The sequence below is a fragment of the Crocodylus siamensis genome, chromosome 5 (genome assembly GCF_052110815.1).
Source record: "Crocodylus siamensis isolate JL-2025a chromosome 5, ASM5211081v1, whole genome shotgun sequence".
In the NCBI taxonomy this organism is placed as follows: domain Eukaryota; kingdom Metazoa; phylum Chordata; order Crocodylia; family Crocodylidae; genus Crocodylus; species Crocodylus siamensis.
Window position 1 is genome coordinate 198331952 of NC_143399.1, and position 25370 is coordinate 198357321.

The 25370-nt window shown below is 43.2% G+C and overlaps 1 protein-coding gene across 7 annotated transcripts in view; it reads right to left on the bottom strand.

The window, feature by feature from the left end:
- DLEC1 (DLEC1 cilia and flagella associated protein) overlaps window positions 1-21507 on the bottom strand; it is a 60430-nt gene extending 38923 nt beyond the window's left edge. For 6 of the 7 annotated variants that reach the window (XM_090047793.1, XM_090047791.1, XM_090047790.1 and 3 more), the window contains exons 1-13: window positions 21419-21507; window positions 21171-21311; window positions 18742-18898; window positions 11644-11754; window positions 10107-10303; window positions 9316-9536; window positions 8960-9041; window positions 8303-8390; window positions 7518-7691; window positions 6281-6417; window positions 5560-5652; window positions 4219-4309; window positions 1769-1931 (exon numbers count right to left, since the gene is read on the bottom strand). In XM_090047793.1, the coding sequence (XP_089903919.1) occupies window positions 1769-1931; window positions 4219-4309; window positions 5560-5652; window positions 6281-6417; window positions 7518-7691; window positions 8303-8390; window positions 8960-9041; window positions 9316-9536; window positions 10107-10303; window positions 11644-11754; window positions 18742-18898; window positions 21171-21311; window positions 21419-21487 (1724 nt within the window). In that variant the 5' untranslated portion in view covers window positions 21488-21507. The remainder of the gene's footprint in view (window positions 1-1768; window positions 1932-4218; window positions 4310-5559; window positions 5653-6280; window positions 6418-7517; window positions 7692-8302; window positions 8391-8959; window positions 9042-9315; window positions 9537-10106; window positions 10304-11643; window positions 11755-18741; window positions 18899-21170; window positions 21312-21418) is intronic. The other variant, XM_090047792.1, reaches the window with a different exon arrangement.
- Between the last annotated feature and the right edge of the window lie 3863 nt (window positions 21508-25370).

The following is a 25370-nucleotide window of genomic DNA, read 5'->3' on the forward strand; positions in this document are numbered from 1 at the left end:
ATCTATCTATCTATTTATATAGATATATAAATCTATAGATATATTAATAGATCTATAGCTATATTAGAGCTCATAGATAGATATACAAGTTGTAAGAGCTACCCACACATGCACACACACACACACACACACACACACACACATACATAGGAGTTGTAATAACAGAAGTTATATAAAGTATGGAAGAGCTGCTGACACAGTCTTGTCTTCTTAACTTGTACTGCAACATAGCATTTAAATGATTAAATATTTTTCCTTCTGGGATTTGATCCCAACTCCACGGAAGTCAATGGAACTATCTGGGCTCTCAGTAATTAGTTAGGTATGTTTGTTTAGTAGTTCTCTGAGGTCAAGTTGAGATATTAATACACCTAAGCAAAGCATAGACAATAGGTATTTATTGTAAACTGGTCAAAAACATTTCACTAGCATATTATTCCTCTGGCTACTGTAAGCACATTCTTTTATCTCAGTTACTGAGGGAGCAGACAGAAAAGAAAATTAATCCATTCAATTAACTGATTGCATAAAGGTTTTCTTAGCTTGGCAGATTCTGACTACAAAGAGAACATAGGAGTGGAAGGAGCCTCCTAAATTATCAAGCTCAGCCCCTTACTATTGCAGGCAACCAGGCCATATAATTCTTTTCCTAAACCTATCAAGCTTGTTCTTAAAACTTGTGGGTTTTTTGCCCCGAAAACACTCTTGGGAGTTGTTCCATAACCTCACTGCTCTGAGGATTCAAAAGCCTTCTAATCTCTAGCCTAAATGTATTCATGGCCAGTTTATACTCATTTGGCCCTGTGCTCACATTGTCCTTTAACTGAAATAGCTCTCAGGCCCTGGTGCTTAACCCTCTGATGCTATTATCATCCAGCAGAACACAGTGGCTACTTACAGATGTGAAAAACAAAATCAGAAAAACAGCACTTTACTTTAAACTGTGTGTGCCCTTGCACCAAGACTAGCGCATGCCCAGAAGAGGGATTGCGTTAGTTGGATCTGGTGTGCCCAACATCTGTATGGATCAGGCACTTTAGCAGAGCTTTTATGATGCTTTTATCTAATAGCAGATTGAATAAACTTTACATAAAAGCTTCAAAAAGCCCTGATCTCTACAGAAGCTGCAGAGCTGGGTCAAACTAATGCACTGCTTCTTCTGGTCAAGTGTGTCTTTTGTTCACATCTGTCAGCAACCAGTAATACCTATTAGTATGTTAGTACTGCATAACAGAACTAATTTCCAGGTCACTGGGGGGCCATATAATGCTTGGAAGGCCCCCCTCCCCATGGGCTGCCCTCCAGGAAACCTGCCCCACCCCCACTGTTCACATAGCATGAGCGGACCAGTGGACCCTCTTCCCTGCCATGCGCAGACCTTAGGCAGCTTGATTCCTTGTCCTGGTCATGTATGCCACACAGAAAGCCCAGTGCACAGGCAGCCCAGCTCCCTGCAACATGCAGCACACTCACCTCTCCCAGCCACACACTCACTTGCCATGCAAACATCTTGCCTGTCCTCATTCACCTCGCATGCAGTATAGGCACCTCCTCCTCCTCCTGCTGCTCTGTTCCCAGGAGCAAAAGCAAGAAATGGAAGCCAGACAAGGGAGGGAGAGCCCAAAGACCAGGGCATCCATGGGAAATGGGGGGTGTGGGAAGTGGTGGTTAGGCAGGTGCTAACCCTTTGTGAGGGCACATGCAGCTGGGGGGCAGCCAGTTGGACTTCTCGGCTGTATAATGGTGTATAATATTAGTAGCTACATACGTAGAATTTCTTATAATCAGCTGCTTTTCTGTTGTGCTGTGTGGATTCTGAGAGTCAAAGCATATGAAGTGCTGTGCTGTTACATCTCTAGCCTCACCAGGAACATGGTAATGTTCTCCACCGGTGACAGATAAAAGCTCCATAGCTATCAGCTGTCCAAGGCCTGGGAGAAAATAAATATGAATCATTCTTTACCATGTGGGATTAACTTTGTTCATAACACTTCTTACTCATGACCATACTTACAGCAATGGACACTGCTGTAAATTGGGGTCATCCTCAGCTCTGTAGCTAAGGCTGCAGTAGCTTCATGACATCAAGTGACTGTCAGTCTGCACTAATATAGATATTTTCTCAGGAACTGAACACTCTTCAGGGTTTCAGATTGTCAGCTAATGTAAACTAGCATGATCTGATGTAAACTGGCACAGTTCCGTTTAAGTCAAGAGAGCTAAGAGGGCTTACACCAGCAGACAATTCAGCCCCCAAACTTTATCACAGAAAGCAATATGAACTGTGTGTAAGAACACTAAAAACCTTTACGCTGCCATGCACTTTTCATTGGAATACTAATACGGTATAGACAGTATATCAGCAGTTACTATATAGACATATGCTGTTGTTCCCAATGAGCATGGTTCAAGTAGACTGATGCAGTGCATATAACTAAATTAGCCTTTTTCACTGTCAGTCAGGTGACCAGACTGGCCAAAAGAGGAGATAAGTGTAATATCCATATCCAAAATCACCTATATCCCAAATCTTCCTAAATCATGCATCTTTCATACATTCATAGATACATAGTTAGTCTAATCATAAGCTAACACATAGTTAGTTACTGTGTAATCACATATTTACTAACCAGTCAGAATATTACTCATGTGCTAAGCTTGTTCTCCTAATTAAATGATATCTGGTATCTGTAGTAGCTTTGCTTCTTAGGTCATGGAGCTCAGTAACATTAACTTGGTTGTTATATTTCTGTTATCCTGTCCAGAACTGAGGAACTAGGCTGATAGGGCTTATCACTACTCCAAGCCCCGATAATTTTTCCCAGCCATATACCAGGCCTTGCTGATTAAGTCTAGTAGTTGGCCCTGCTATGCAGATTGCAGCCAGCTCTCAAGCAATTTATTTTACATATCATCTCTTCAGAAGGCTCTTCTGCCTTAACCCTTGCAATTCTATCCAAGAAGGCCAACAATACACCCTTTCTAAAGCATTCACAAGCCCTTCAAAGGAAGAGCCTGATTTAAAAATCAAAATGTTCAATATGCTTAGTGAACTTGATCTGAGCATCTCTGGGTGCATCTACATGCGTGCTTTACTGCAGTTGACTACTTAGCTTCACAGTAAAGCATCACTGTCTACATGTGTGCTGGTATTAGAGTGCAGTAAATTAATTAACTCCGCTGTAAGATACTACTTTTGGGGGAGACAGTACTACCTTACACCAGAGTCATTTACTGTGCCACAATGCACGTGTAGACGGTGATCAGGGCTGGCTGAGGCACAAGGGTCCTAAAGTGCGGGGGCTGCCTGTCGCATAGCTCCACACTTTAGCACTCTCATGCCCAGCCAGCCCCTCTGCTGCAGATGCTGTGCCTGGGAGTAGCTAACTCTGGTGCAAACTGCACTGGAGTTATCATGTCACCTTAATAGCAGCTGCACCCTTTCTTACCAACGTATCTACATAGTACTAGTTGTGCCACACTTGTCCCACACCCAAGTGTACTTTTGCCCCACATAAGTTGGTGCCTTGTAGTTTATTACTGACATCATGAATGCCAAGTCTTGACTCTGGAAATATAACAATTTTAGAGGCTAAAGGAATACATAATACATGTAATACACAAAAAATGTCAAGCTTTCTCCTTGCTATTTAGTGATGTTTCCAATTGTAAAGTCCTTTCTTAAATACTTTAAAAGCCAGCACCACACATTTGGCTTCAGAAGGTGAAGAGCTAGTGCTCCAGCACAAGTGGGATTCCAAATGCAGGGTAGTGCAATCATAAAAAAAGACTTAAATTTAACATCTTCAAAGTCAGTGGCAACATGTAGGAGAGTAAACTGGGGTTGCACATGCACCCCCTGAGAGTGCTGGTGCACAGTGAGCGCTCCCTGCTTAGGGGATGGGCGGGGGGGGGCAGGCAGGAGCGCTGGTGCCCCCCAGCAAGCACCAGCCAGGGAGTGGGGGGTGTCAGGAGAAGCACTGCTGGCACTTCCGGACGCCCTGTGCACACTTCCGGGTTGGTGCAATTGGCCATGGCCCCCCCCGCCCTGGTTGGCACAATCGGTCACAGGCGGGACTCAGGAGGCACCAGTTGCCCATGTTCAAAGTGCTTTGCAATCAAAGCTTAATCCATTAACCTGAAGTTTAAATCATCTTGAGCTACTGTGTATTATTCATTTCAGCTTTGTGCAGTATCTGAAAACATATTAAAAACAACCTGTAACTGTGATGTCATTGACCTGGCAGTTGTCGCAAATGATGGTATATACTTGCTCCATATTTCCAGGAGAAGAAGGAAAAAATGCTACCTAAAAGAGAAGATAATAGAAGATGAAGGAGTACTGCCCATAATGAACGCCTTAACAAACCCTACACTTTTACCCAATGTAGTCTTTCTAGAACATCTCTAGCAACGCATCATAAAACTTTTCATATTTAATAAATCAAACCTGGAGATCAGATTCTGCCCTCATCTACTTTGTGGTGAATAATGAGTAACTCCACCAAGGCAACAGAGTTACAACAATGAAAGTGAGGCTGGAATCAAGTATTAAATAAGCACTAAAGATACTACACACTGTGACTCTCGGGTGACCTAAAAGTGTGGATACCATGCAGAATGCCACCGCCTCTTACTCTTCCCTGTGTTCCAAGTGGTAGGTGTGTTCCAACAGAGTTACAACAATGAAAGTGAGGCTGGAATCAAGTATTAAATAAGCACTAAAGATACTACACACTGTGACTCTCGGGTGACCTAAAAGTGTGGATACCATGCAGAATGCCACCGCCTCTTACTCTTCCCTGTGTTCCAAGTGGTAAGTGTGTTCCAACAATGCCTGCCAGACAGAACTCTTCAGGACAGATGGTTGGTGCCTCGTGTGAATCCCATTAGGGTTCAGTCACCACCAAGACTTGGATAGCTATGTTCAGGTCCAACAACAAGATTTTAGACACCTAAAGGATTATACAGTTGGACTTGCCAGCATCATATATATTACGTAACAGCTGAACTAATACAGAGATAAGCTGAGGACCTCAGCAGTGCCTAAACCCCTGTGCTCTCCAGCAATACTTGTTAGCAGTCATCCCTGGAATATAAATCACTCTTAAGGTGAGGAATGAAAGGATAGCTCTGGCTCATCCTTCTCAGCAGTGGTCACAGTGAAGGGAGGCTACATCACAGCCTTCCAGGTTGGTTTATTAATGCTTTGATCCTATACACCAGGTAGCACTGTAGCTCCTTGGGAGCATATTCCTCCTCCCATGCCAAGACAGCTAGCCACCACTTTATTTTAGGGCTGCCCTTAAAAGGCACAATCTGACATTATGGTGGCTTCGTAAAACTCTGAGGCAGACAACTATATCAGTAGCTTCACCACCTGTGTATTAACTGCGATAAATCAGTTTCATTCTGCTAATGCTCACTCATGTGAGCCACCATACTGCCTTCATTCATACAAGTAAAGGTTTACAGGATCAAGCCCCAAGCCAGTTTAGAAAAACCCATCTAGCTTGCTTATGTATTTTGTGCTTTCCCAAATATGTGCTACACACTAACCTCTAGCAGCATAGCTTCACCTGGACATAGCTCAAAAACAGGAGGGTGGATTCCAAATGGAGCTTGCTCCACAAAACCGATAGTGGCAACAGCCTAGATGTACACAAAATTGATCAGATTATTTTTATAGCTTGCTACTTAAAACAGGTGGCATGCTGTATAAGCCTCATCATTTTCCCCTGCCTAATAATTCGTCTTTTTAATGATTCCCCAAAATAAAATAGCATTGCTGAGTCAGCAGAAAATTCTTCCTGCTTTGTAACTGCTCTCAGGAGGGAGGCAGGAGGAGCACTGCTTTCATCACTGTGGCACATACAAATGCCTCTGTTCTGAGGTCTGCAGAGGTACACAATGCAGGAGCAACATGTCCCTTCCAGGCTGTCCCCAAGCTCACCTCACCTGTTTCTGCTGGTAGCCTCCAAACCCACAAATATGTAGGTGAGGCCAACCTGATGTCTTCCCCTCTGGTCTTTCTAGGACCGAGGTCTTTAATTAGAGCAACTGAGAAGCAAAATCACCAGCGTGTTTCTGGGTTTGGAGTGTTTGAGCAGGCCGTACCTGGAAAAGAGCCTGTCAGGAACTCCCAACACCACGGTGTAGCTATCCCCCAAGCAGCCACATGGCCTTAGGCCAGTCCTGCTGTTGTACTGTCACTGGCTCACATGTTCTTTACATTTTGCAATATCAAGATTAGGTCCAACAGTTCTTTCCCAGCACTTACTCTGAAATTAGGAGGTGGCCATGCACTCTTGGGCATTATACAGAACTTCCCAGTGCTGAGCCCTTCATTTCTGCACACAAAGTTTGTTATTTTCACTCCCCCTACAAGGCAGGAACCACAATCTATGGTGTGAGGTACTACAACAAACAACACAGCAAATCAAAAATGCAGTGAAAGCTAATGACTATAAAAACAATTATTTCATGTGTTACTCTTCAAACAGGGACATTATTGAATATGAACAACACAAATTATTAATGTTCAAAAGAGAAGCAAAAGCCAAGGTAGGATAGCGCCATGAGAAATTAAGAGTTAAACCCTGTAGATGCTTAGTTTGATAGCGAAACAGTATGACCTATAACTTGCCAAATTAAATGAGGCTTCCAGTTCCAAGTATTTAAGGACTGTATCAAATGCTGACAATAATAAATGCATTTGTTGAAAAGAGTTCAGCTCTACAGGAGTTTTATATTATTGCTTGCTAGCATTGAAGTTCTGCAGCTGATGCAAATAGGCATTATCCCATTAGAGTCAATGGAGCTACAGATTCATAGATTCTGCTGGTAGTGCCCAATGCAGAATAATGCCATCTGAAAATGTGACCCAATAGTTTTAGATGGCACAGGCTGGGCTGGATATTCGACAGAAAAATTTTACAGATATTTAATAGTCCAAGCACTGAGAGAGGTGGAAACAAAGTACCATATTCTCTTGCATACAACACGGCTGGAACATAATACACACCTTGTTTTTGAAAGGCAGAACAAACGTAGTAATTAAATGAGTAGCAGCAGCTAGGTAGCTGAGCCTATGCAGTGTTCTGCTCCCGGTGAACTGCATGCAGATTTTACTCTACTTTTGTCTTTCTGGGCAGAACCTGTTCTTACCCTATTTCTTCCATATAATGCACACTGAAAGTTTCAGCAGCTGTTCTGGGGGGCGAAATTTGTGTGTTATATGTGAGAAAATACAGTAACTCCATTTCAACACGGGCTTCTGAGTTTTAGATGTGGTACTCTGTCCCATGAAGATAACTGGAAATACAATATGGTAACAGCAAAACTTAAGGAATATTTTACAGCGTTATATTTTTATCGCATTTTAAGGTTCACTAACTTGTAAAATTTCTCTAACATTATTCCAGGGAACCCCTTTAAAATGTCAAGACCATAAAGGTTAAAAAAATCTGCTGAGACCTCATAGTGTCAGGTCTATATAAGAATAAGATTCTACCAACATGTTAATATAGGTGGTGGCCTCCTAGCTTCTATAGGGATCAGGAGAGGATATGATGATTGGGTATCCACTAGTATATAGTCTTCATAATCTGCGAGGTATTCAGGAATAAACTGGATTGTATACTGACAGGTCATGCCAGGAGCAACAATTCCTCCCTCTCCTGGAAATTTTCCTAAGAAAGAAAACACAGGAGATTGAAAAATTAAAATTTTAAAAGCTGTGCTATGCATTTATGACTATATACTGCCCTTGGGAAGGTAATGAGAGTGAGCTCTTAATGTCTTCCATCGCAGACAACTTGCCACCAGTGGAATGAGTTTACAAGAGCCTGACGTTGAATTGTTATCCATATATTCCTCCCACTAAAGTCAGTAGACTTCCTTTGCCTGCAACACATTTTCCCAGGAACAATTTCCATCAATTTCAATGGGCACTGAACAGATACTAAATGAATCTCTAAAAGCCTCAGTCATGATATATTATGCATACATTTGCTTGGGTTTCAATCTGATCTCAATCCATTTAAATTTTAATGAGACTCCCTGCGTCTTTACTCAGTGCATGTGAGTCAGTTTAGGAGTTTCATGAAGACAGCCCTAGAAAGCTTAGGCAATCACTAACTTCTTTATGGAATGGACAGACTCTGTGTAAGATTAAGGTTCTGCCCACCTAGATGTTATTGCAGATGGAAACCTTAAAAATCCACCTCTTACAATCAAGTTTTAAGTAGACAAAACAGATCCCGGATAATTTTGCAGCTTCAAACCTAGCAGACAAACTTACCCAGCCCAATGGCAAAGGCTGGAGTAGAAGGAGGGATGACTCTTACATGGCGAGATACTGAAGTCGTGTTCTGGAGCTCTATGGTCATCTTCATTTTAAAAGAAAATAAAATATCAAACAACAATTATAAGGCATCTCTCATTCTCACAGCGGTTTGCATATACTGGTTGTGGGAAGCAGGCATTTTTGATTTGAGGACAGTGGGTGTATTTACACAAGATGCCTTAATGCATAGTAGACTGTTGCCTTTTCTACTGCACATTAGCACAGCTTCTGTGCCTTTTTCTAGTACCTCATATTAGAGATACTAAACTTAATGTGCAATAGCAAAGGCATGTTAATAAATGTGTAGATGTGCCCACTGAATGCTGTTCCTTTCTGGAACAAAATGTATTTCACCAAAAAACCAACAGGGGCCCACTGGTCCCAAAAGGGGTTCAAATTTGAACCTCCTTGGCTGGACAGTAACTGACTTCAATAAGGAGCTGTCCTGAGACAGACTGTGATGATAACTGAATACAGGGTTAAATGGGGCTCATATGTGTTCTGTTAGGTATACTGAAGGATTCACAGAAGCAGGAGAAACATGTCAGTCATAAGGAAACGTAAAGTTTCTCAGAGGCAGAATAATTTTTTTGTAGAAAAATAAACTCTCACCTCATAAACCTTACCAACTTCATAATTGGAAAACAAAACAGTAGGTGGGTTAGCGAGAAACACAGGAACAGCCTGGGGATCACTACAAGAAAACCATAAGGGATACCTTGAAAAACATGCATTGAGCCTTAAACATATAAGTAATTTATCTATGTCCAAAAATGCGCAGATGATATTTATTAAAAAAAAAAAAAATCACACAAGCAAATCAGAGAAACACTGCATTTTCTGAAAGTCCATAAATAAAATATATAGGGCCAAATCCTCCTGTTGGTTAAACTGGTGTTAATCAACATCAACTCAAATAGCTCTCTTGGTAGGATCAGGCTTTGAGTCGAGAAAGAGTATCTAAGTACCTTTCATCACATATCACTCTCCTTCCTGCTAACATTCTTTCTATCTTCTTTTGAGGAAAAATAAGAGATCTGCCTCCACGAGATGTATTTGGTGGGAAAAAGCGGGGATTCTTCAGGTAATTGTGTCGGTTCGCAAGTCTAGCAAGGTAGGCACGTTCTTGTTCCCTATCTGCTTTGCACATGGTGTTTTTCCAGGCTGACTTCTTTGAGGAGCCAGATTTCTTTGAAAAATACAGAGAAGGTGATAAAAAATTTAGTGTCAAACTGACTAGTTTGGTGGCGTTTATTCATAGCAACAAAAGAACAAATAGATATATACCCACTACTTAAGCACTATGGAACATTCAACATTTTCATCCTCAGGAAATTGCTTTATTTCTCTCTTCATTTTGGAGCTAGGAAAGCAACTACTGACATCAAATCAGCAATGCACTTAAGGCTGTTTTTTCTATAGAAATATCAATGTCCTAAACTGCTTACAAAATAAAAATAGTAAATCAATTAAACAAAGAAACACATAAGAGTAGGGCTAGAAGGGATCTACAGAAGTCATCTGATCTATCCTCCTGCTTAAGGCAAGACCATCCCTATACAAACTGTCTCATATAAGTGCTTGTCTAATTTATTCTTACCACTACACTATCAACCTTGTCACAAAACTACAAAGCAAACTGCTCCCAAATACCAACAGCACCCTTACCTGCCATAGGTAAAGCAGGAAGACAATGGCTCTCAGTGTGCCACGGCTGCAAGGGTTATTAAAATGCACTCAAGAGATCCAAGAAACATACCTTGCTTGAGGATTTCTTAGTCCGATGATTAGTCTCAGGAGTTGAAGACAGGGTCAGGGTGGATAAAGATACTTCTGGTAGACTGCCTGGTGTTTTTCTAAGATGGGGGATTTCTTTGTCTTTCTTATCCCTTAGGCTTCTGGAAGTAAGCTGTTTAAAACTAAATGTCTCCTTGATGTAGTCAGGCTCTGATTTTCCTGCATTGCAAAGAAAATTATTGACATTTTCTGTATAATAAGGGGAAAATTATTATTTATAAGAACTTACTACCAGCACAGAAACACTATGAATAATAGCAAATTAGTCTTGTTATCAGCAAGAAGCTATGTATGGTAAGTGTTCTTGAATTCCATGAATATTTATAGTTTGTTTTGTACTGACAGTCTTTAGGACAGGGACATTATAATGAGCAAAATAACAATCTTTTCAGCTTCTGCAGCACTTTGCATTTGACGATATCTAATACTTTAAAAAGTGTTACTTAAGACTTGTAATTCCCCTTTCAGCTAGGCAAACAATCATCTCCATCTCGCCAAACAGAAAAATGGAGTTTGGTTTCTAAGTTGAACTTTCTGAAAGGTATTATAGGCCAGGGATAGCAGGGGGCTGGACTCGATAAACCAAAACCAAGAGGTGCCTTCCAGACCTATATTCCTCTTGCTGAAAAATTAAGTTGTTCTCCTGAACGAAATTCTGAGATTTTTACTTTTTATTCAGGACAAAAAATGTAGCAATCTTGGAATTTTTCATGATATGACTTCTAAATTATTAGAATGAACTATTCCCATCAAGTTAAAACAAAACAAGTGTGTAACATTTTGACTGTAGAGCAGTGGTTCTCATCCTTTTTAGACTCAAGGTGTCCCTCATTCCTTTGGAAAATGCCAGCTCTTAGTTTTCACTCATTTTTTGACTACAGGAAAGAAAGACAGCAATTTGTCTGTTGCAAAGAACTCAGAAAGGCCAAACAGGTCAGAATATGTCTAACGCTCTGAATTCCCTGTGCTTCTCTTGTGAGTCATGTTGGCATACCTAATAGTGCCAACGCTGTGTGGCACCTGACAGAGGCCTTGAAAGGCTCTCATGACATCCCAGGGTGCCAGGGCACCTTGGTTGAGAATCACTGCTGTAGAAAGATAGTAAAAAAAACCCCCGTCATTGTTGAAATGAAATGCTTTGTTAACTTCCTGTGGTAAATTCCAACAAAATTGGTAGGTTCCCACAGTTCATATAGATTTTGTCTAATCAGCCTTTTCAGATGGAAAAACACTGCACAGGAACATTTTAGAACACCTCTAAAATAAACAAATGGAAATCAATCAAAACAACTTTTTATGTCACTGGAAACAGATGTTATTTTAATTTAACTATTTATTTGCTCTGTTTACCATGTAAACGCTGAGGCATCGTGCTAGTGGAAAAGAACCGATGAAACTGACCACAGGACGACTGAAACCGATCAAAGGAACTCTACTGTCTACAGTGAGTAATTATAAAAATAAACAGAAACTATATTATTCTCCGCTTCAAAAGTTACCTTTAGGTGCTCTGGTAATAGGTGCTCTATCTGTGATATAATCTCCAGGGCATATTAAATGATGCTTTTGGAGAAGTTCATCATCCACAAACCATCTGAAGGAGGATTTCACTACAGCATTCAAAAAAAAAAAAACAAAAAAAAAGAAACCAGAGATTGGTGTTTTAAGATGCACTGCCATTGGTCAGCCCAGAATAGGTTTTGCTTTCTTTCAGATCACTGTGAAAAGGTATTTTTAGAGGGAGGGATGCTCTGAGCAGAGGCTTTCAATCTGTAGGCCTGAAGTACAGTCTTACAATGCTCTTTGCAGTGGCAAGGTGTTCCAGTAAAACACGAAAAGGATTTATTAGCCAAATGAATAGTGAATGATGTCTTAATAATCCCACAACAGGTACAACACCTTATATTAGATTGACTATATGGGTCAACTGTTACTCCAAATAAAGGAAGTGATGGAAAAAACTTGGGAACATAGGCTGGCAGCCTGAAATGAAGGAAGATATTCAAAAAAATTAACATGCACAAAAAGGAATGCATCAGGCTCACAAGGGACCATTTCAACATCTAGAACAGGGGTGTCAAACATATGGCCTGTGGGCCACTTCAGTCCATGGAGCTTCTCTGTCCAGCTTCCTGCGCTGCTGGAGGGTAACACAAGTTGGGCTATTTGGCCCTGCTGGGTATGGCTGCTCGTGGCAAGTTAGGCTCACCACCACTGGACCTCACACTCCTGCTGTCCACTGCACGACCCTCAAACCCTACGCTACCCTTTCAGGACCCTGCATCACCAGTGCTGCCATATGGTCCACACTCAATTAAGGATAAAATGGAACCATCATTGTTCTTGATTAATGCAAACAACCAACCACAATGGAAGCATAGTATGCAGTTAAAATATTTCATAGACATTAGATTTCACAGACATTAAGGCTGGAAGGGACCTCAGAAGTTCAAGTCCAGACCCCAGACCCCAGTCCAAAGGGCAGGAAGTCAGCAGGGGCATAGGATCCCAGCAAGATAGACATCCAAATGTCTCTTGAAGGCAATCAAGGTAGGTGCTTGAACTACCTCCAGTGGCAGTCTGTTCCAGGCCTTGGGGGCTCGGACAGTAAAGAAGTTCTTCCTTATGTCCAGCCTGAAACAGTCACGGAGGAGTTCGTGACCGTTTGATCTCGTCATCCCTTGGGGTGCTCTGGTGAACAGATATTCCTCCAGATCCTTGTGAACACCCCTGATAAACTTATGGGTGGCCACCAGATCACCCCTGAGCCTGCGCTTTTCCAGGCTGAAGAGCCCCATGGTTCTCAGCCTCTCATCATAAGGTCTATTTTCCTGACTTCTGATCATGCGCGTGGCTCTCCTCTGGACTCTCTCAAGCTTCTACACATCCTTTTTGAATTGTGGAGCTCAAAACTGGACGCAGTACTCCAGCTGCGGCCTCACTAGGGCCGAGTACAATGAAAGAATGGCATCTTGGGATTTGCTTGAGAAGCATCTGTGGATGCAAGCCAGCGGTTTGCTTGCTTTACTGGCTGTACTATCACACTGAAGGCTCATGTTCATCTTGTGGTCAATCCTGACCCCCAGGTCCCTTTCATCCAAAGTGCTAGACAGTGTAGCATTGCCAAGCCTATAAGCATGCTGCAAGTTTTTCCTCCCAAGGTGGATAACCTTACATTTTTTGGTGTTAAACCCCATCAGGTTCTTGCCCACCCATTTCTTAAGCCTGTTGAGGTCAGCCTGGATCGCCCTCCTGTCCTCAAGTGTGGACATCTTACCTGAGTTTGGTGTCATCGGCAAACTTGGCCAGTCCGCTTCTGACTCCAGTGTTCACATCATTGATGAAGATGTGGAACAATATAGGTCCAAGGACAGAGCCTTGAGGGACCCCACTGCTGACAGGGCACCATGACGATTGACTTCCATCAACCACCACCCTCTGGGTCCTACCGCCCAGGCCCCAGCCAGCAGATCGCAGTGAAGCCGAGGCTACAGTTAGCCAGTTTTGCTAACAGGTATCCATGGGATACCAAATTGAAGGCTTTTTGAAGTCAAGATATATGACATCAATGTCTTCTCCCTTGTCCAGGTGATAGGTCATCTGGTCATAAAAGGAAATAAGATTGGTCAAGCACGACCTACCTGCAACAAACCTGTGCTGGCTATCCCTCAGGATTTTGCCATCTGCCAGTCTGTTGAGAATGGTCTCTTTGATAATCTTTTCTAGGACCTTCCCCAGGATGGAGGTCAGGCTGATGGGCCTGTAGTTTGCTGGATCCACTTTCCTCCCCTTCCTGAAGCAGGCACATTGGCCTTCTTCCAATCTTTGGGCACTTCACCAGAGCACCAGGAGTTCTCGAAGATCCATGCCAGGGGCTGGGCTATGATGCTCGCCAGCTCCTTGAGTACCCTTGGGTATAAACTGTCAGGGCTGGCTGACTTGAAGGTATCCATCTTCTCAAGGTGTTCCTTCACAAGGTCATCATTGATGGAGGGCAAGGAATCTCCCTCACGCAGGCCTTCCAGTCCTGTAATGGGCAGGGGCGTCCCATGGGACTGATGAAATACCAATGCAAAGTATCCATTTAGCAAGTTGGCTTTTTCATGGGCGTCAGTTGTCAGTTGTCCCATCTGGTTCAGCAGGGGTCCAATGTTGCCCTTGCTTTTCCTCCGGCTCCCCACATATCTAAAAAAGGACTTTTTATTGTGCTTGATACTTGTAGTCAGTTGGAGTTCAGTTGCAGCCTTAGCAAAATATGCAAAGTTTAATCCGTGTACTGTCTCTTACCTGTTTTGTTTTGTATTTTTACAGACAGTGTCCTATTTTCACTGATGTAGACTAAAAATTAATTATATTTTTTTCTTTCTTGCTTGCTATCTATCCATCCATCTACCTAATTTAATTTTTTGCAGAAAAGAGAAGCAATTGTTATTGTTTTGCAGTTAATGAAGTATTAATGAACACAAGGGGTCCTGATCTCAGTGATGCAAGGAGATCTCGGCTGCAGGCAGAATGGATTTGCTGACACCTACTGGCTGAACAACAACTTACTCAAAAAACCTGGGCAGAAAGTCAAAAGTATCATACTGTAGTGGCATGGCCCAGATACGCATGGCTGGGACTGAATTAACCTTAAAATGCAAAACATAAGGCCTGAAAAAAAGTATGGCATACTGTGAAAGCCTCAGTCATACCTCTAAATTTGTCATGCACTTGGACTAACTTGAATGTAAGTCACATGTACAAAGCAAGCTCCCCCGCAAAGCAACAAGGAAAAACATCTGTTTAGTTAACTTTCAGCATTCACAAACAAAGGGTCTCAAAGATTGTATAAATGGTGTTGGTGTATTGCTCAGATAAGAAACTGTTAATTGTCATACCAATCTTACCTTGACACCTATCACTAATACACCTCTAACTACAAACATGGGAGGAACCCCCTAAGCAGGTTACAATATATGAAAAACGGGGGGGAAAGATAAACCCAGAGAAAAAAGCTACATCTAGTTCCTGAACAACCCATGGTAGTATTCTTCCTGCAAACTACTGTGAACTCTTGAGAGCAAAAACGTTACCCTAAATTGTGTATGCATACTGGAATCTCAATTCCACAGGGATAAAGATATTACATGGGAGGTAAAACAGGAAATGACAGGGCTGGAAATACAATATCCTGGAATGCTGTGGCTAAGAGGGGAGCCACTTGACAAAATGCAACTCAAGGTCTTAACTGACTAATCAGTGTAACAGCTCATAAAAAGTATAATTGTAAGTCACAAGTGCAGCTGCAACACTTGAATAACTTGTTCAAGTGTTCACCTGTAGCAAAAACCACGCATGGCAAATTTACTACATATTAGATGAAAAGGTCTGAAGCCTAGTTGAAGAAAGTTTTAATTTAGTTAAAAATGTGACATGGGCCTTCTTCTGTTCAGAAATTTGAGAACTAAATACTATAGCAGACCCCCATCACATCACCCTTGTTGCTCTCCCCTCTGACCCTAATGCAGAGACTCTCAACAGGCCTATCTAAGTGCAACTCCTTTTCCTCTTCTCCTCTGCCTATCCTTCCTGAAGTTTGTACCCATCCATGACAGTGCTCCAGTCCTGCGAGCTCCCACCAACTTCTCTGTTATTCCAATCACATCATAGTTCATGGACTTCGCAAGAACTTCCAATTCTTCCTGCTTGTTTCCCAGGCTCTGCGCATTCGTGTACAGGTACCTGTGGCAACTAGTCGGTTGCCCTGATTTCTCAGGAAGTATGACAGCACCTCCCCTGTTGCCCCCCCCCACTTCTGCTTCCTCCAGGTCTCCAGCTTCCCCACTTACCTTAGGGCTTTGGTCTCCATCCCCAGGCAAACCTAATTTAAAGCACTCCTCACTAGGTTAGTGAGCCTGTCTGCGAAGATGCTCTTCCCTCTCTTCATCAGGTGGATCTCATCTCTTTCCAGCAGTCCTTCTTGCAGTTCTTGGAAGAACATCCCATGGTGGAAGAAGCCAAAGCCCTGCTGGTGACACCACCTGTGCAGCCAGGTGTTGATCTGCAGGATGCACCTGCTTCTGCCCAGGCCTTTTCTCTTGACCGGAAGGATCGACGAGAACACAACCTGAGCATCCACCCCCTCACCCTTGTACCCAGAGCCTGTAGTCACTTTTGATAGTCACTCAGAGTCTCCCCTGGCAGTATCATTGGTGCTCACATAGGTGAGCAGCATTGAATACTAGTCAGATGGCCAGATGAGCCTCAGTAACATCTCGGATCTGGGCTCCAGGCAAGCAGCAGACTTCCTGTTACAACTAGCTTAGGTGTAACTAAATGTTACAAGAAGCCTGGTCAGCAAAATAAGAGAAATGGAATGTGAAAAGTAATAGTCTCAGATGGTGAGGGAAAGAGATTAGAAACCTAAGTTTGCAAAAGAGGTCTCCATCATAGACTGGCGGTAGTTTTGTCTCTGTAAAGGCTGAACAGCCATGGGTTTTGTGTGAAGATCATTACCACTCAATTTCTCCCAAATCACTATATCCACAGTGTCCTAGAAGTTATCAAAAATGGTTTAACACAGAAATCAATACTGAGCTTCAACCCTGAGCATTTCCAATCCACTCCAAGAGAAGTATTATGGATACGGAGTAGGATGTTCTGGGCTTGGCATGTCCTTATGGAACACTGGACTTATTAAACACTTACATTTAAAAATAAACGGAATATTTAAAGTGATAGAACAGGGAAAAAAAAGAAGCATTATCAGTTTGTTGCTCAATCAACACTAATCAATAATAATAATTGATGATATGCATCTAATTGCCCAAGATTTTAAAAATGCTACCTTATTCCATCTTCTTAAACAGAGGGGAGTCTCCAAATCCTAATGGAGATATCCCAGATAGATCACTCCTCCAGTAAGGGTATATTATACTAATAGCATGGGAATTTTTGTAAAGGACACCTACGTGCAACATTACCCTACTGTTCATTTAGTAACTGAAACAGGTTCTAAAAATCAACCAGGCGTGTTGTTCCAAAGACAATGGATAGTTGCTCTGCGAGTGCTATGTCATTGTCAGTGTCAACAATACAGAAAAAACTTGGCCCTGCCTGGTGCAGAGTAATGAGTAAATAAGGTAATATAGCCTAAAGAAGTATTATAGGAGTGCCACTTCATGTGCAGGAAAAGGAGCAGGAAAAAACTTGCCTAGGAAATTGGGAAGGATTTAAGTCCAACAAATGCCCCATGCTCTTTAGGCTACAGGTAATACAGGCACTCTAACTGACCTTACCACTTCCCAGATAACGTAAATCATGTACTAATTAATCAGTGACAAAGCTACACGTGGAAATTCATAACTTAACAACATGCACAAAGGAAGCCTAGGTTCCCATAGCTAACCCCCATACAGGCAATTTGCACAAAGGCTCTCCTTTGTTAAGTAACAGAACAGCACCATTCAATTAAAGGACTGGAACTAACATTCCCAGGCTTAATATATGGGACAATTAATTGGATAAAAAACATCCACAGGTTGTATGAGGGAATGTGCAGACCAATAATGTTGGCCAATGGAGTATGACTGTATGGATCGGCATAATAGGATAACCACAAAAGTGTTTAGCCCGCTGGGTTATCTTCAATCCATACATCAGGCTCTTCTGGGATGATGGGGAGACATCCTCATAAAAGGCAAAAAGGAAGGGAATGTAGGTCTCACTAAAGCAACTGTAAGCCTTGCTGAACCAGCACCAACTGCTGAATAACTTGAGCAGCATCTTAGGACTGTTGCACACAGTTTGAGGACTGGTAACAATTACCCAGACCCATCACAAAGTCAGTTAATAAAGCTACTAATGAAGCTGGTAGAGGATGGCCTAAACACACAAGATAAAGAGGGGATGTACAGGGAACCGGATGTTCATTAGGTACCGGATGGGCGTATAAGACATAGACAGAATGCAATATGTGATTTGTTGTGATCATTGTATAAAAGACAAGAACATCTTGACTTTTTGTGTTAGTTGAAGGAGGCATGAGCATGCAGTATTAGCCCCTGGGAGTCTGTTAGTGAGTAGGTGTTTGGTGGACAATAAGCCCGATTGAGTTTTCATCACCAAACTGAGCCTGTGGGCATCGTTTCTAAAACAGTGAAGTCTTCAGAGGGAACATACGCTGGCAATGCTGGCTGCAGCACCAGCAGCAGCCCCAACAAGAGAACCAGGAAATGTCATAATCCTCCACTCCTTTCTGACTCTTGGCTCAATAGCCTGTGGCAAATCACTGAAGTATTTGTGTATAGCAGTTTACACAGGTTTACAAAAAAGTTTAGGCAGAAAGCCACTAGTGGCAAGTTTCAGGTCCCAAAAGTGACCTCTAATCAGTTTCTCACAAGGCAAGGTTAGATATTTTATTTTGATTCTCTGCTCACAGCTTCTCCAAGCTTCTCTCTTTCTATTAAGAATATTAGACTCTTACAGTCATACAGTACACAATCCAAAGCTCCCTAAAGTCAATGCGATTCTTCCCAGTGACTTACATGAATCCTGATTGTGCTCAGGATCCCATAAATGAGCACTGGTATACACATCACCAGCAGAAACCTCACCTGGGGGCAAATCAAGGTACTGGAAGTCCTCTCCAGTATCTTCTTTCAGCATATTTAGGGTCCTTTCTTCTTCTGCTGTTGCTCGAGCTCGGGCCTGAATGATATGTTTTTCTACCATGTCCGCTTCTGCCAGTCGGCGATTATATTCAGCACGAAGCTGGCATGTAGATTGGTGAGTGCAAAGAAACAAACATAGTTTTAGCTGTTGGAAGTGCTGAATGGTTTTGGTACATAGACTATAGGAATCTATACGAAAAGAAATGCTTTCTGTTTCCTTCTGGGAGCCCGCTAGAGTCTATTAAATGCAAGGATAAACTTACAAAGTAAAATGCATTCATTTCTAACTTGTGCTGGACTTGAACCATTTACCTCTCAACCAGTGGCAGTTATAGCAATGCCCTTCAAAGAAACTCGGGAACAAAATTCTAGTAAAACAATAGTATTAGAATAATAATACTAATTCTCCAACTACTGAAAGGAAGAAAATTTATCCTTGGACCTCACTCAGGGTCCTAACTAGCATATCGGATTCTGTCTAGTAGTGGTGTAAATAAAGTATCTCTTCTATGTATCAAAAAGCTTTTTAGCCTTCCTAGGATACTCTAATGAAATACCTTCCTACTTGTCCCCCCCTGCTACAGTTTGGATCCTTCTCAGTGCTTTCCAATGTGGTTGCTCATCATTTTCCCAAGCAAAGATGATGAACTGGCATCCTCCGGGGTACATTCACTGCTGAGCAGTGTTTTGACAGCAGTGAAAATGACCCAAAATTTCATCCTACTACTGTACTCCAGCAATTTCATCCTACTACGGAGGCAGCAAGAGGTACTACGGTTTCTCTGCAGACTCAAAAAGAATTTAGGGAACCTGTCCAGAGTTATGACTAAAGAACTTAAATAATAGAAACTGCTGAATGTTTTAATTCCACGAGTTTATATCTACATATCCCTAGTGTTTTATTTAAAAGTGTGCTATTCTTCCCTGGCAAGATGATACAGGTTTTTTTTCCTAGCTGTGGCTTATATAGAATATAAAATGCATATTGCACAAATGGTTTAGACTGATAAAGCTCCCACGAGTGCGTGCATTTTTAAAGCAAAAGGATTACTACTGCTGGCCAATATTCAAGATTAAGTAAGTGGCTCCATTTAGAAGGAGAAATAAGTGATGAAGTCAGGGATTTTTTTAATGCACTCTTGCTTATTCAGTCCTGTTTTCCTGGATGCAGGAATCAAATCAAACGAACCAGAGATGGTTTTCTGCCTCCTAGTGCCAAGGCTTTTGCTTGCAGAAATTTCTTATAACCCAAAAAATCTTACTGTTACCTTCTTTTTTGGAAAACACCTTATTTTTAATGATCAGCTCATTTTCAGAAGCAATCATTCAAACATACCGCTCATATGTTGTCAAGGAAATGTATGCAGCGTGTGCCAATATATCCCTAAGCCACACAACGAGTGCTTGTATAAACAGTACAAGCAGGAAAAAAATGGAGACACAATTTGGCCATCCTAATCACGACTTATTTTCTTATACACTCTCAGTGCTTATCAGGAAATATTATTAATAAAAATATGTTGCACTTGTCGAGGTGGTGTCATCCAAGCTTTCCCGTGCACTTGGCATATATGAATGAATTCAGTAGCTGAACACATTTCTCCCTCAGCCTTGCCTTCAGCAGGGAGGTGGGACAAGCCTGCCTAGGAATTGCCGCTTTCTTTGGCAGCTGCTTCAGAAGAAAGAGCAATATTAGAGCATCACTGACTGCAAGGACGTCACCCAGCTGCGATGGCAGGCTGCAACATCCGCAGGCCAGCCCTGCTGCGGGAGCTATAATGGCTACTACTCGAGGTGGCTGGAGCTCTCTCAAAAATTCCCAGCTCAGCAGGGAACGGCAGAGATACTCGAGAGCATCAGGTGAGCGCGACAACGGGAGCTGGGAGGCTCTGTGCGAATACGTATCCTCAGGGAGGTTGTTGCCACTACTAAATTCGCCCTTTCCCGGTTTGGATAAGGACTGATCCTGCCTCAGGTAGGAAGACCTGGTGCAAACAGGAGGGAGCCCTGGAGCGAAGTGGATGGAGCAGGACTGTTCTCAGTGGGGGCAGAACAAGGAGCCAATGGGCCCCAGTGGCAGCAAAGGAGGTTGAGGTTGGATATCAGGAAAACTCTGTAACTCGGAGGGTGGCGAAGCCCTGGAAGGGGTTACCCAGAGCCGTGGCACAATCTCCACCCTGGGAGGTTTTTAAGACCCGTCTACACAAAGGCTTGGCTGGGATGATGTCAAGTAGCTGGGGCTGGTCCTGCCCGGAGCAGGCGGGTGCTCCCGACCCGGCTCCTCTCATCCCATCCCCTTCAACGTGCGACCGACACGCAGGCGTTGGGTCCCCAAGCGCGGGGCGCCCCGGGGCCCTTCGTGCCTGCGTTACCTGCTGCAGCTCGGCCACGAACCGCTCGTGGTGGGGGTCGTCCCCCCCGCGCGACCGCACCAAGCTGGCGCCCGCCTGCGCCCCGATGGGCTCAGCCGTGTAGGCCTCGCTGAAGGCGCTGGTCAGCAGGTGGGAGATGTCCTGTGAGGGGGGCAACGGTCAGCACCTGGGCGGGGGGCCCGGGCCCGGGCGGGGGGCTCGGGCCGCCCCGGGACACTGGGGGCAGGAGCCCGGAGCGCGGCCCGCACCTGCGTGCACTGCGAGGCGGGCCGGTGCCGCCGCATAGACGGATCGCCATCGCCGCCCGGCGCCGCCATCCCCGCGCGTCGTCCTGGAGACGCCCCGCCCCCCACGCCGCCCGGCCCCGCCCCCGGTCACGTGCGCCCCGGCCTTTCGCGCGGGACGGACCCCGCCCCCCCCGGTACAGATCAATATCTGTCTACCTATATATCTATATCTACCTAGCTATAGATATCTGTAGATATCGATCTATCCATACACACACACACGCACACACACACACACACACATATGTACATAAGTATGTATGTGTATGTATATAGAGAGAGAGGTGTTTCATTTCACTCATGGGGACAATGTGGATTTGGGGTGACTTTATTTTCAAACCGAAAATTGGGGATTTTTTAAAAAAAAATTTCAGTCAGAGAAAACCAGGATCCTGTCCCGCCCGTGGGCTGGCAGCCGTGCTGCGGATCATGTGAAACGCTGATGTTTCTTCTTTGCTGAAAATAAAACGCCTTTGGGGCTTTGCCACGTCTCGGAGCAATGCGGTGGTGTGCAGTCGTGGGTTGTGACGAGCTGTTCATTACGACAGTGAAGTACACTGCGCGAGGTCAATAGCAGGGGAAAGGGAGGATGGGGTTGTTGGTTTTATAGGGAAAAAAATTGGTTTGAAATAGTCCCGCTGCCTCCGACAGCAGCATATTAACCTGCTCCATGGAAAAATGGCCTGAATGAGAGCAGCACAACGGGGCCTTGTCCTCACGATCGTATGTGGCCAGCTTCCAGCAGGTTATTGATGGAAAACACAGTGCTGAGCACTTCTCATGATTAAGCCCTCAAACAAACTAATGCAAGATAAGAGACACAGGCTAGGGGCCCTCCTGAGTCTAGTGGCCCGTCAGCTATAATATAATTAAAATGCAGAAAGGACTGATGTGGGCTGGTATTGTGTGCACCCAACTTTGATGCCCCCTTCCCAAATTTTTAGGTACCAATTTATGGCTTAGGAGAGCCTGGGTGCATCTACACCTTTGATGAATGCAGTGCAATAAACTCTGGTGTAGTTTGCGCCAGACTCAGCTGAGCCTGGGTGCCGTGTCTGCACGTGCACCTGGGACAACAGCAGTTTGAGCTGGGACGGAGAAGACTTGGGCTGGCAGCGGGCTTGGGGGGGCCAGCCCTGGGCTCGGCGTGGTAGCACTCTCGTGCCCACCCAGTGCTGAAGTGCAGAGCCATGGGGCAGGCACCCCCGCTCGTTAGCACCCTCGTACCCCAGCCAGTCCCAGTCACTGTCTACACATGTGATTCTTCGCACGTAATTACTCTGCCATAAGCTAGTTGTGTTCCCACCAGTACTATCTTACAGCAGAGTGAATTAGTTTACTGCACCCTAATACCATCATACGTGTACACAGTGACACTTGACTGCATAGCTAATTAGTCAACTCTGCAGTAAGGCACACGTGTAGGTGCAGCCGCTAAGTAGCAAATGGCTTAAGCCTGTTCTTTTAAATCTATACCAAAACCCTAGCCCCTCTGCCGCTGCCCTGCTTTTAGGCTCCTCAAAATGAAAATCTCAGATTGGATTTAAAGGGGTCATCTTTTGGGACAAGTGAGTCATAGTTGACTAGGAATCAGGACTCATGGTAGAGGTGATATCTTCTGTTAGACCAACTAGATTTTTGCAAAAAAAATGTGGATATCCAATAGTTGATTATTCATTCTTTTGGTTTTCTGTTGAGACTGATCATACAGGTGGCTTGATCCCTTTTGTTTTTCGTTGAGACTGTCACCAACCCTCAGTTGCAATAGTGAATTCTGTGGTAATGGATGCAGACCATCACCTTTCACATAAACTGTCAAAAAGTCATCTTCTGGGAGTGACATTTTAGTCACTACAGTTATAGGTGGAATATGAGATGTTTCTCTACAAGAGAAAGGAGTCATGGTTGGCCGTCAGAGTCAATCAGTGCTGGTTTGCTCTTTCTGTTTAATAGGGTTGGAATGCGTGTGTGTGGTTGTTAACAATGGGCTTACTGTGGTGGGGAAATTTGGTTATACTCTTTTAAGAAATGTCACTTGAGAGCCCGCTCTCCCTATGCCTGGAGAAGGGTGTTTGTGCCTGAAAGCTTGCAAAGAACATTTTTTTCCAACTATTTGGTTGATCTAATAAAAGATTTACCCAAAGAACCTTGTGTGCCACTTGCCAGAATTGCATTCTCAGCATTTTTTCTATTTGCCATACCCTCTTTTTCTGGATCTTGCTTAGACTGAGAAAACTGCATTGCTATTCACATAACTTTTGCAACCATTCAGAGAGCATAAGACTGTCTTTAAAGACAGCTTGCAAGGGAAAGGTAAATGAATGTGTCAAATGCAGATGTGTGTGTATATTATATTATATTATATTATATTAGTGTCCTCTGGTGGCCAGTTTACAGAAATCAGTCCCTTGGACTACTACTAGTTATCCTTTCATTGGAAAGTTAACAAAGAACCTTGAATCCTCCGCTCCTCCCGCTCTCACCCTCGCTGCTGCAGAGTGGAGCTGCCACCTGTGGTGTTTACATGTATGCAGTATATGGGTAAATGGTACAGCCTCTCATTTTTCAGGCCGTATCCAGATGAGATTCTTGAAAAAGTATGTAATCAATTAATCCTATCATTCTACCTTCCTATCGCTCTAAAGGAAACTTCGGTGTTTCCATAATATCCTGCTTAGGAGAAAAAAGTGGGTCATGGAAATTGCTAACATCTGGCACAAGTTTCATTTTTTGTCTGATATTGTCAGCTGTGTATTTTCCAATTAAAAAAAGATTGTGATTTTTATTTCCAATGGCATGCCAGGCACTTTATGTAATTTTTGCCTCTAAAATGGGCTCTGAATGTCAGCATACAGATGTGTCACCTCACAGATTCCCAGATTTCCTAGTCAGCAGCCATTACAGTTAACTGTAACATCTGTTCACTAACCAGAATGTTAATAATATACATCATTTCTTAAACACAGCTTTCCCTAAAATGAAATAAATTTTGAAGCTAGTGACAAGCAAGCAGGTGTTTTTATTTAGAAAAGTGTATGGAATTACACTGACAAGCTACTGTAGAAATGCCTTTGTAGGATTTTTCGTATTTATTGTCTGAATTATTGCAATGATTTTTGCTGAATACGTTTCCAGCTGCTGCTTTGAAAACTCACCCTGAAATCAGAAAATTCATCTGGGTTTTCTCTATCACTGATCAAATTCCTACTCTCTGCAGTAGGAATGTAGAGGCTGATCCAAAATGAAACTCAGTTCAAAATTTACAACTGACATCTGTGGATGTTGTATCAGGCCTCCTTATTTAATTTTAAGGGCATTATTATTATTGTTATAGATATTAAAGAGCCATGGGGCTCTTTAGCTTGGAAAAGCGCAGGCTCAGGGGTGACCTGATGGCCACCTATAAGTTTATCGGGGTGACCACCAGTACCTGGGGGAACGTCTGTTCACCAGAGCGCCCCAAGGGATGACGAGGTCGAACAGTTATAAACTCCTGCTAGACCGTTTCAGGCTGGACACAAGGAAGAATTTCTTTACTGTCCGAGCCCCCAAGGTCTGGAACAGCCTGCCCTCGGAGGTGGTTCAAGCAGCTGCACTGAACACCTTCAAGAGTAAATTGGATGCTGATCTTGGATCCTAGGACCCCAGCTGATCTCCTGCTCTTCGGGCGGGGGACTGGACTCGATGATTTCCGAGGTCCCTTCCAGCCCTAATGTCTATGAAATCTATGAAATTATTATCATTATGATTATTATCATATATAAACTGAAAATAAACATGACATTATTCAAATTATGCAGATGTATAGCTTTATTTGCATTCACTCAATATATTTACATTTTCACATCAATATAAACTTGTTAAGACCAATTTCCACACTTCTCATTTCTTTCCACTTTATTAAAATAGCAGC